This window comes from Cherax quadricarinatus, unplaced genomic scaffold, assembly GCF_038502225.1.
Source record: "Cherax quadricarinatus isolate ZL_2023a unplaced genomic scaffold, ASM3850222v1 Contig1255, whole genome shotgun sequence".
NCBI classification, from domain to species: domain Eukaryota; kingdom Metazoa; phylum Arthropoda; class Malacostraca; order Decapoda; family Parastacidae; genus Cherax; species Cherax quadricarinatus.
The window spans coordinates 52501-65000 of NW_027196281.1; the positions used below are offsets into that span (position 1 = coordinate 52501).

A 12500-nucleotide genomic window follows, 5' to 3' on the forward strand; every position below is an offset into this window, starting at 1 on the left:
TGAAGCTAACGCGAAGAAATCAAATGGGTGAGTATCAGATGGGAATGCAAAGGGATCTAAACACGTTGCACATTGGAGAAAGTGAGAGAATACCACAGACGGAGTACAGGCTAGGGAGCCGAAGACTGCATACCTCACTCAAAGAAAAGGATTTTGGGGTGAGTATAATACCGAGCACATCTCCCGAGGCGCACATCAACCAAATAACTACTGCAGAACATGTGCGACTGGCAAACCTAAGAATAATGTTTCGACACCTCAGTAAGGAATCATCCAAGACTCTACACCGTGTACGTCAGGCCTATATTGGAGTATACAGCACTAGTATGTAACCCACACCTGGTCAACACATCAGGAAATTAAAGACTAGTCCCGGCGTTAAGGGGTATGTCCTACGAGGAGAGGTTAATGGAAATCAATCTGACAATACTGGAGGACAGGAGGGATAAGGGGAACATGATAACAATATATAAAATGCTGAAAGGAATAGACAAAGTGGACAGAGACAGGATATTCCAGAGATGTGACACAGCAACAAGGGGTCACAATTGGAGGTTGAAGACTCAGATGAGTCACAGAGATGTTAGAAAGTATTTTTTTTCAGTCACAGAATTGTCAGGAAATGGAGGAATCACCATTCTTATGTTAGTATAAAATGACAGTATCTGAACAGACAGCTGTCAGATGAGGTGTAGTGGGATGATCGAAATATTTCAGTATAACGTACGTAAGTTGATAAGATTGAAACCTTTCAGTATAACTGTGAACATTAGTGAAGGTTCACACTGGTGATGAACTGTGAACATTAGTGAAGGTTCACACTGATAATGAACTGTGAACATTAGTGAAGGTTCACACTGGTGATGAACTGTGAACATTAGTGAAGGTTCACACTGATAATGAACTGTGAACATTAGTGAAGGTTCACACTGGTGATGAACTGTGAACATTAGTGAAGGTTCACACTGATAATGAACTGTGAACATTAGTGAAGGTTCACACTGGTGATGAACTGTGAACATTAGTGAAGGTTCACACTGGTGATGAACTGTGAACATTAGTGAAGGTTCACACTGATAATGAACTGTGAACATTAGTGAAGGTTCACACTGGTGATGAACTGTGAACATTCCCACATAGTCAAACGCGGATACAAAACTCCCAAGAATTAATCAAGGTTCAGTGAACACTGTTCAAATATCGTGATATTTTTCACAAATTTATTAAAATATTTTGTTCACTTGTGTTATGTGAGAACATTTTTTGTGCGATGAATTAACTTGTAATTCCCTGCACAACAAATGTCTTTTGGACACCCAATAAATGGAATGGTTTAAAAGCCTTTTAAACATCCAGTAAATGGAATGGTTTAAAAGCCTTTTAAACACCCAATAAATGGAATGGTTTAAAAGCCTTTTAAACATCCAGTAAATGGAATGGTTTAAAAGCCTTTTAAACACCCAGTAAATGGAATGGTTTAAAAGTCTTTTAAACATCCAGTAAATGGAATGGTTTAAAAGCCTTTTAAACATCCAGTAAATGGAATGGTTTAAAAGCCTTTTAAACACCCAGTAAATGGAATGGTTTAAAAGTCTTTTAAACACCCAGTAAATGGAATGGTTTAAAAGCCTTTTAAACATCCAGTAAATGGAATGGTTTAAAAGCCTTTTAAACACCCAGTAAATGTAATGGTTTAAAAGCCTTTTAAACACCCAATAATTGTAATGTCTGTAAATTAACATTTACTGAGAAAAGATGAGATATTAGCATGGGAGGGAGAGAGGCGCGGGGTCCCTCAAGGATCAGTGTTAGGACCTCTGCTGTTTTTAACATATATATACCTTTAATGAGAGTCTTTCCACTCTCGGAGCCCGGCCATGGTCCAGGCTCGTCTGGTGCTAGCCTAGTAAATCAGGCTGTTGCTGCTGAGGCCCTCTGCCTCATATATCCATCACAGGCTGGGTGATCTGGCGCTTGGAGGAGTATACCTGGAGAGGGTTTGGGGGGCCGACGCCCCCGTGGCACGGTCTGGCGAAGACCGGGTCTGGTCAAGACCGGGTCTGGTCAAGACCGGGTCTGGTCAAGACCGGGTCTGGTCAAGACCGGGTCTGGTCAAGACCGGGTCTGGTCAAGACCGGGTCTGGTCAAGACTGGGTCTGGTCAAGACCGGGTCTTGTCAAGACCGGGTCTGGTCAAGACCGGGTCTGGTCAAGACCGGGTCTGGTCAAGACCGGGTCTGATCAAGACCGGGTCTGGTGAAGACCGGGTCTGGTGAAGACCGGGTCTGGTCAAGACCGGGTCTGGTCAAGACCGGGTCTGGTCAAGACCGGTTCTTGTCAAGACCGGATCTGGTCAAGACCGGGTCTGGTCAAGACCGGGTCTGGTCAAGACCGGGTCTGATCAAGACCGGGTCTGGTCAAGACCGGGTCTGGTCAAGACCGGGTCTGGTCAAGACCGGGTCTGGTCAAGACCGGGTTTGGTCAAGACTGGGTCTGGTCAAGACCGGGTCTGGTCAAGACCGGGTCTGATCAAGACCGGGTCTGGTCAAGACCGGGTCTGGTCAAGACCGGGTCTGGTCAAGACCGGGTCTGGTCAAGACCGGATCTGGTCAAGACCGGGTCTGGTCAAGACCGGGTCTGGTCAAGACCGGGTCTGGTCAAGACCGGGTCTGGTCAAGACCGGGTCTGCTGAAGATACTTGTCCCAGCAGTGTTTCTGATATTTTCTGGCAAGGTGTTCAGTAGTCTGGGGCCACGGATGTTGATACAGGGTTCCCTTATTGTGCCCACTGCACCCCTGCTTTTCACTGGGTTGACGTGATGAATCTGCCAGGTTCCTGTGTCTCTCTGTTTGCTGGTGATATAAAGTTAATGGGAAGAATGAAATGAGGAGAGCGATAAACTCGAGGGAGACCTGAGGAGACGGAGGTGCTTGTTGAGTTCAACCTACACATATGCAAGTGAGGGAAGATCGGACACAGAGTACAGCATGGGAGGAGATATGTTGGAAATATCGGAGAGTAAAGAATTTCCTTGAGGGTGAGTGTAACACTCAGTGTATTACTAAGAATGCACACCAACAGTAATAGCATCATGGATCCAGACGTGAACACTAAAGTTCGGAAGACCATTCAAAAACTTGAAGAAAGAATTTTTATAGATTTACTGGCACACACACACACACACACACACACACACACACACACACACACACACTACAACGAAGGCAATATACTCACCTTAACATATAAAATATAACACCCTTGGGGTTGATCCTGACCAGGACGTTAGGTACAGTAACAAACTGGAACTCAGCATGCTTGGCGTTAGGGAAGTACACCTCCGGCTTCCAGATACCCTTCACCAGGTTAGGGTCGTTCAGGTCCAGTGGTTGAGTGATGTTTGCGTGGTTGAGTCTCTCGTCTACCCACGTCTGCCTCAGGTAAATATCTACCTGGTAATCCTGGAAAGGAGAGATTTATATATATATAAGTTACGTTTTGTGATATTTGTCGTAATAAAGAAAGATTGTAAGTCTTGGACTTGGGCTATTTACGAAGTCACTGTGACTTTGTAAATGGTCTAAGTCGGACCGAAACATCGTCGTAAGCACGGTATTGTGCCTTTTTGTTCTCTTATATACGTCAACCAGATAAATGGTTAGGCATATGACCATAGTTTTTAAAAAGGTGGACCGGTAAGCCAGCGGAAGGCCTCGGTCAGGTGACCAAAAGCATCAGTCGCGGGTCATTATCTAAGACCCGCGTCAGGAAACACTTGTCCTGTTTCCTGACGATGCTTACCTAACCTACGTCAACACAGTCTACGTTATACTCAACGATATGAAATTACGAAGTCTTGATGTGTAAGTACTTTTCAGAATTATACCTGTCGAGTCTAGCTACCTGATCAACCAGGCTCTTACTGCTGGCAGGAGGGGAGCCCCACTCAGGTTCTGCGAGAGTATTGTAGATGGATCACTTTGAAAGACACCTGCCCTACGTGCAGCCAGTGGTAACGGCCTGGTTGATCAGGCCCTAATCCACCGGGAGGTCTGGTCAAGGTCTGGGCCACGGGGGTGTTGATCCAGAAACACATTTCAGGTAGACTTCAGGTAGACTCCAGGTAGACATAACCAGGAAATACTTTGAGCCTGGAACACTACCCACTATCAAAACCTACCTATATGCTCTGGAAACACTTTGAGCCTGGAACACTACCCACTATCAAATCCCACCTACATGATCTGGAAGCACTTTCAGTCTGGAACATTACCCACTATCAAAACCTACCTATATGCTCTGGAAACACTTTGAGCCTGGAAAACTACCCACTATCAAATCCCACCTACATGATCTGGAAGCACTTTCAGTCTGGAACATTACCCACCATCAAAACCCACCTATATGCTCTGGAAACACTTTGAGCCTGGAACACTACCCACTATCAAATCCCACCTACATGATCTGGAAACACTCTGAGCCTGGAACACTGCCCACCATCAGAACATGATACAGGTATATCGACTACATTTTAACAAAGTGAAACGTCAGGTTGAAAACCTTTACAGTCAGGGGGGAATGTTAGTTAGAAAAGAAGGACGCATGAGTAATTGTTGGAGATAGTATAAATGGTTGAATGCATGTTGAGTAAGGGACGTGCATCGTTACCTCTCTACCCCCTCCCCAGTTTTCTGTTCCCATACCCAGTGGGAGTTAACATGGAAATCTGCTAGAGAGTTTGATATCAATTGACTTTCCGCACCCACCAAATCTGTAATTATAAAATTCCACTCTTGTTGTCTTGGTTTTATATTATAGGTGTCGGGTTCATGTTACTGTAACCGGACCTGATTTGACTTACGTATTTTAACTTAACTATTCTTAGCCCTTAGCAAGCCTTTTAAAGACCTTCTTCCTAGCATGTTAGCGATTGCTCGTCCGGGTTTCCAACTTTATTTTTCGTCTTCTAGCCAGGTGACTTGACTTGGGTCATTCGACGCAGGCGCCCCAAGGCGGCCGCATAGGTCTAAGAAATAGATCCGTAGGTGCATATATTTTCACAGCTCCTGGATACCAAGTAAGTGACATTGAGCACTTGGCAAACACCATATATATATATATATATATATATATATATATATATATATATATATATATATATATATATATATATATATATATATATATATATATATATATATATATATATATATATATGTTGTTTGTACTCTGTGGTGTTCGTACTGTTTCCCAAGTGCTCAATGTCAGTTGAAAGTTAGGAAGCTGTCAGCTGTCAGCTGTCAGCTAGGAAGCTGTCAGTTGTCAGCTAGGAAGCTGTCAGTTGTCATCTAGGAAGCTGTCAGTTGTCAGCTAGGAAGCTGTCAGTTGTCAGCTAGGAAGCTGTCAGTTGTCAGCTAGGAAGCTGTCAGTTGTCAGCTAGGAAGCTGTCAGTTGTCAGCTAGGAAGCTGTCAGTTGTCAGCTAGGAAGCTGTCAGCTGTCAGCTAGGAAGCTGTCAGTTGTCAGCTAGGAAGCTGTCAGTTGTCATCTAGGAAGCTGTCAGTTGTCAGCTAGGAAGCTGTCAGTTGTCAGCTAGGAAGCTGTCAGTTGTCAGCTAGGAAGCTGTCAGTTGTCAGCTAGGAAGCTGTCAGTTGTCAGCTAGGAAGCTGTCAGTTGTCAGCTAGGAAGCTGTCAGCTGTCAGCTAGGAAGCTGTCAGTTGTCAGCTAGGAAGCTGTCAGTTGTCAGCTAGGAAGTTGTCAGCTAGGAAGCTGTCAGTTGTCATCTAGGAAGCTGTCAGTTGTCAGCTAGGAAGCTGTCAGTTGTCAGCTAGGAAGCTGTCAGTTGTCAGCTAGGAAGCTGTCAGTTGTCAGCTAGGAAGCTGTCAGTTGTCAGCTAGGAAGCTGTCAGCTAGGAAGCTGTCAGCTGTCAGCTAGGAAGCTGTCAGTTGTCAGCTAGGAAGCTGTCAGTTGTCAGCTAGGAAGTTGTCAGCTAGGAAGCTGTCAGCTGTCAGCTAGGAAGCTTTAATCCACAAATTCTTAAGTAATAATAAAACTTAAGTAGTAATAAAACTTAAAACAATTCCTTTGGTTTAGTTAATGATTATAATGTCACAGTATCCCCCACAGCTCCCACAGTATCCCCCACACCTCCCACAGTATCCCCCACACCTCCCACAGTATCCCCCACAGCTCCCACAGTATCCCCCACAGCTCCCACAGTATCACCCACACCTCCAACAGTATCCCCCACAGCTACCACAGTATCCCCCACAGCTACCACAGTATCCCCCACACCTCCCACAGTATCCCCCACACCTCCCACACTATCCCCCACAGCTACCACAGTATCCCCCACACCTCCCACAGTATCCCCCACAGCTACCACAGTATCCCCCACACCTCCCACAGTATCCCCCACAGCTCCCACAGTATCCCCCACAGCTACCACAGTATCCCCCACACCTCCCACAGTATCCCCCACACCTCCCACAGTATCCCCCACAGCTACCACAGTATCCCCACACCTCCCACAGTATCCCCCACACCTCCCACAGTATCCCCCACACCTCAAACAGTATCCCCCACACCTCCCACAGTATCCCCCACACCTCCCACAGTATCCCCCACAGCTACCACAGTATCCCCCACACCTCCCACAGTATCCCCCACACATCCCACAGTATCCCCCACAGCTACCACAGTATCCCCACACCTCCCACAGTATCCCCCACACCTCCCACAGTATCCCCCACACCTCCCACAGTATCCCCCACACCTCCCACAGTATCCCCCACAGCTACCACAGCATCCCCACACCTCCCACAGTATCCCCCACACCTCCCACAGTATCCCCCACACCTCCCACAGTATCCCCCACACCTCCCACAGTATCCCCCACAGCTACCACAGTATCCCCCACACCTCCCACAGTATCCCCCACACCTCCCACAGTATCCCCCACAGCTACCACAGTATCCCCTGACAGCTTCCTAGCTGACAACTGACAGCTTCCTAGCTGACAGCTGACAGCTTCCTAGCTGACAACTGACAGCTTCCTAGCTGACAACTGACAGCTTCCTAGCTGACAACTGACAGCTTCCTAGCTGACAACTGACAGCTTCCTAGCTGACAACTGACAGCTTCCTAGCTGACAACTGACAGCTTCCTAGATGACAACTGACAGCTTCCTAGCTGACAACTGACAGCTTCCTAGCTGACAGCTGACAGCTGACAGCTTCCTAACTTTCAACTGACATTGAGCACTTGGGAAACAGTACGAACACCACAGAGTACAAACAACATATATATATATATATATATATATATATATATATATATATATATATATATATATATATATATATATATATATATATATATATATATATATATATATATATATATATATATATATATATATATATATATATATATATATATATATATATATATATATATATATATATATATATATATATATATATATATATATATATATATATATATATATATATATATATATATATATATATATATATATATGTTGTTTGTACTCTGTGGTGTTCGTACTGTTTCCCAAGTGCTCAATGTCAGTTGAAAGTTAGGAAGCTGTCAGCTGTCAGCTGTCAGCTAGGAAGCTGTCAGTTGTCAGCTAGGAAGCTGTCAGTTGTCATCTAGGAAGCTGTCAGTTGTCAGCTAGGAAGCTGTCAGTTGTCAGCTAGGAAGCTGTCAGTTGTCAGCTAGGAAGCTGTCAGTTGTCAGCTAGGAAGCTGTCAGTTGTCAGCTAGGAAGCTGTCAGTTGTCAGCTAGGAAGCTGTCAGCTGTCAGCTACCACAGTATCCCCACACCTCCCACAGTATCCCCCACACCTCCCACAGTATCCCCCACACCTCCCACAGTATCCCCCACACCTCCCACAGTATCCCCCACAGCTACCACAGCATCCCCACACCTCCCACAGTATCCCCCACACCTCCCCCAGTATCCCCCACACCTCCCACAGTATCCCCCACACCTCCCACAGTATCCCCCACAGCTACCACAGTATCCCCCACACCTCCCACAGTATCCCACACACCTCCCACAGTATCCCCCACAGCTACCACAGTATCCCCACACCTCCCACAGTATCCCCACACCTCCCACAGTATCCCCCACACCTCCCACAGTATCCCTCACTGTGTCCCTCCCACAGTATCCCCCACAGCTACCACAGTATCCCCCACACCTCCCACAGTATCCCCCACACCTCCCACAGTATCCCCCACAGCTCCCACAGTGTCACCCACAGCTCCCACAGTGTCACCCACAGCTCTCACAGTATCCCCCACAGCTCCCACAGTATCCCCCACACCTCCCACAGTGTCACCCACAGCTCCCACAGTGTCACCCACAGCTCCCACAGTATCCCCCACAGCTCCCACAGTGTCACCCACAGCTCCCACAGTATCCCCCACAGCTACCACAGTATCCCCCACAGCTCCCACAGTATCCCCACAGCTCCCACAGTATCCCCCACAGCTCCCACAGTATCCCCCACAGCTCCCACAGCATCAACCACAACTCCCACAGTATCCACCACAGCTCCCACATTATACCCCACATCTCCCACAGTATCAACCACAGCTCCCACAGTATCCCGTACAGCTCTCACAGTATCCCCCACAGTTCCCACAGTATCCCCTACCGCTACCACAGTATCCCCCACAGCTCCCACAGTATCCCCCACAGCTCCCACAGTTTCAGCCACAGCTCCCACAGTATCCACCACAGCTCCCATAGCTCCCACGGTATCACCCACAGCTCCCACAGTGTCACCCATAGCTCCCACAGTATCCCCCACAGCTCCCACAGCTCCCACAGCATCCCACACAGCTCCCACAGTATCACCCACAGCTCTCACAGTGTCACCCACAGCTCTCACAGTATCACCCACAGCACCCACAGTATCCACCACAGCTCCCAGAGTGTCACCCACAGCTCCCACAGTATCCCACACAGCTACCACAGTATCCCCACAGCTCCCACAGTATCAGCCACAGCTCCCACAGCTCCCACAGTATCCCCACAGCTCCCACAGTATCCGCCACAGGTCCCACAGTATCCACAACAGCTCCCACAGTATCCTCCACAGTTCCCACAGTATCCACCTCATCTCCCACAGCGTCCCCCACAGCTCCCACAGTATCCTCCACAGCTCCCACAGTGTTACCCACAGCTCCCACAGCGTCCCCACAGCTCTCATAGTATCCTCCACAGCTCCCACAGTGTCACCCTCAATTCCCACAGTGTCACCCACAGCTCCCACAGTGTTACCCACAGCTACCACAGTATCTTCCACAGCTCCCACAGTGTCACCCTCAATTCCCACAGTGTCATCCACAGCTCCCACAGTGTCACTCACAGCTACCACAGTATCCTCCACAGCTCCCACAGTAACCCCCACAGCTCCCACAGTGTCACCCACAGCTCCCACAGTATCACCCACAGCTCCCACAGTGTTACCTACGGCTCCCACAGTATCCCCCTCAGCTCCCACAGTGTCCCCACAACTCCCACAGTATCATCCACAGCTACCACAGTATCCCCCACAGCTCCCACAGTTACCCCCACAGCTCCCACAGTATCCCCCACAACTCCCAGAGTAACCCACACAGCTACCACAGCATCACCCACAGTTCCCACAGTATTCCCCCACAGCTCCCACAGTATCAATCACAGCTCCCACAGTAACCCCCACAGCTCCCACAGTGTTTCCCCAAAGCTCCCACAGTATCCCCCACAGCTCCAACAGTATCCCCCACAGCTTCCACAGTGTCACCCACAGCTCCCACAGTGTCACCCACAGCTCCCACAGTATTCCCCCACAGCTCCCACAGTATCCCCCACAATACCCACAGTAACCCCCACAGCTACCACAGTATCCCCCACGGGCTGTGGCTCGTACGTTGGTTTGCGTGCAGCCAGCAGCAACAGCCTGGTTGATCAGGCTCTGATCCACCAGGAGGCCTGGTCACAGACCGGGCCGCGGGGGCGTTGACCCCCGGAACTCTCTCCAGGTAAACTCCAGGTATTCCCCCACAGCTCCCACAGTGTTACCCACAGCTCCCACAGTGTCACCCACAACTCCCACAGTAACCCCCACAGCTCCCACAGTATCCCCCACAACTCACACAGTAACCACCCCAGCTCCCACAGTATCCCCCACAGCTCCCACAGTGTCACTCACAGCTCCCACAGTGTCACCCACAGCTCCCACAGTATCCCCCACAACACCCACAGTATCCCCGACAACACCCACAGTAACCCCCACAGCTCCCACAGTATCCCCACAGCTACCACAGTATCCCCCACAGCTCCCACAGTAACTCCCACAGTTACCACAGTGTCACCCACAGCTCCCACAGTGTCACCCACAGCTCCCAAAGTGTCACCCACAGCTACCACAGTGTCACCCACAGCTCCCACAGTGTCACCCACAGCTCCCACAGTGTCACCCACAGCTCCCACAGTATCCCCCACAGCTCTCACAGTGTCACCCACAGCTCTCACAGTGTCACCCACAGCTCCCACAGTAACACCCACAGCTACCACAGTGTCACCCACAGCTCTCACAGTGTCACCCACAGCTACCACAGTGTCACCCACAGCTACCACAGTGTCACCCACAGCTCTCACAGTGTCACCCACAGCTCCCACAGTAACACTCACAGCTACCACAGTGTCACCCCAGCTCCCACAGTGTCACCCACAGCTCCCACAGTAACACCCACAGCTACCACAGTGTCACCCACAGCTACCACAGTGTCACCCACAGCTACCACAGTGTCACCCACAGCTACCACAGTGTCACCCACAGCTACCACAGTGTCACCCACAGCTACCACAGTGTCACCCACAGCTCTCACAGTGTCACCCACAGCTCCCACAGTAACACTCACAGCTACCACAGTGTCACCCCAGCTCCCACAGTGTCACCCACAGCTCCCACAGTAACACCCACAGCTACCACAGTGTCACCCACAGCTACCACAGTGTCACCCACAGCTACCACAGTGTCACCCACAGCTACCACAGTGTCACCCACAGCTACCACAGTAACACCCACAGCTACCACAGTAACACCCACAGCTACCACAGTAACACCCACAGCTACCACAGTGTCACCCACAGCTACCACAGTAACACCCACAGCTACCACAGTGTCACCCTCAGCTACCACAGTAACACCCACAGCTCCCACAGTAACACCCACAGCTCCCACACTATGGAGAGGGCAGCTTTGTTCTTCCTGGAGATAAACCCCATAAAACATTAAGTGTGGTCAGCGCTGCAGCCTTCAGAATGTTGAGTGTGACCCAGAGTGAATGTTGCATGGATGCTGGGTTCTCCCATGTACAGGGGGTGAAAGCATGGCAACATTGCATCTTTAAGAAGAGAAAGTGCGACGTTTTCAATTGTGAAAATGGGAAAAAAATGGCCCCATTAAAAATTGAATACACAGCCAATGTTCTGGTATAATTGTTCAGAGGAGGAGCGTCCACAGTGCCATGGCTGGTACAACAGACTAATGGTGGGGGTGGGGTTATGTGTTTGTTTAAGCTGTTTCGTGAGCGAAACTGTAGTTGAAGTGGTTGTGATGTGAGGGGGAAACGTCGAAGTGTAGGCGTTTTACCCTCATGCGAGTGTTTTGGAAGGTGTCGCTTTGTAAATGAATTAAGCTTTCGAAATGAGACCTATTACGACGTTTCGCTCTTCTTTCAGCTTTATAAAGGCCTGAAAATGGTTCAGGACTTGTGAACTGGTGATAGTCTAGAAGTGGAACTCAAATTGGTTTGATCCAAGGAACAAGAGTCCTTCAGACTCACACAGACAAACACACATACACGATAAAGCTCATGGAACAGGGAGAGAGTGGACCTAATAGCGACCAACGAAGAGGTGGGCCCAGGAGCTGTGACTCGACCCCTGCAACCACAAGTAGGTGAGTACACACACACACAAGGGAGAAGAGTGGTGGAACACCTAGAAAGGAATGATCTTATCAACGACAGCCAGCACGGTTTCAGGGACGGGAAATTTTGTGTCACAAACCTATTGGAGTTCTATGACAGGGTGACAGCTTTAAGACAAGAGAGAGAGGGGTGGGTAGATTGCATTTTCTTGGACTGTAAGAAGGCGTTTGACACAGTTCCACACAAGAGATTAGTGCAAAACCTGGAGGACCAAGCAGGGATAACAGGGAAGGCACTACAATGGATCAGAGAATATCTGTCAGGAAGACAGCAGAGAGTCATGGTACGTGGCGAGGTGTCAGAGTGGGCGCCTGTAACGAGCGGGGTCCCACAAGGGTCAGTCCTAGGACCAGTGCTGTTTCTGGTATTTGTGAACGACATGACGGAAGGAATAGACTCCAAAGTGTCCCTGTTTGTAGATGATGTAAATATGATGAGAAGAATTCAATCAGACGAGGACCAGGCAGAACTACAAAGGGATCTGGACA

General features: G+C 48.9%; 1 protein-coding gene across 1 annotated transcript in view; it reads right to left on the reverse strand.

Annotated features, from left to right (window-relative positions):
• LOC138851619 (glycine receptor subunit alpha-2-like) overlaps positions 1–12500 on the reverse strand; it is a gene marked incomplete at its 3' end in the record, with an annotated part of 94743 nt that overhangs the window by 50348 nt on the left and 31895 nt on the right. The window contains exon 4 of the mRNA XM_070080920.1: positions 3238–3461. Within this exon, the coding sequence (XP_069937021.1) occupies positions 3238–3461 (224 nt within the window). The remainder of the gene's footprint in view (positions 1–3237; positions 3462–12500) is intronic.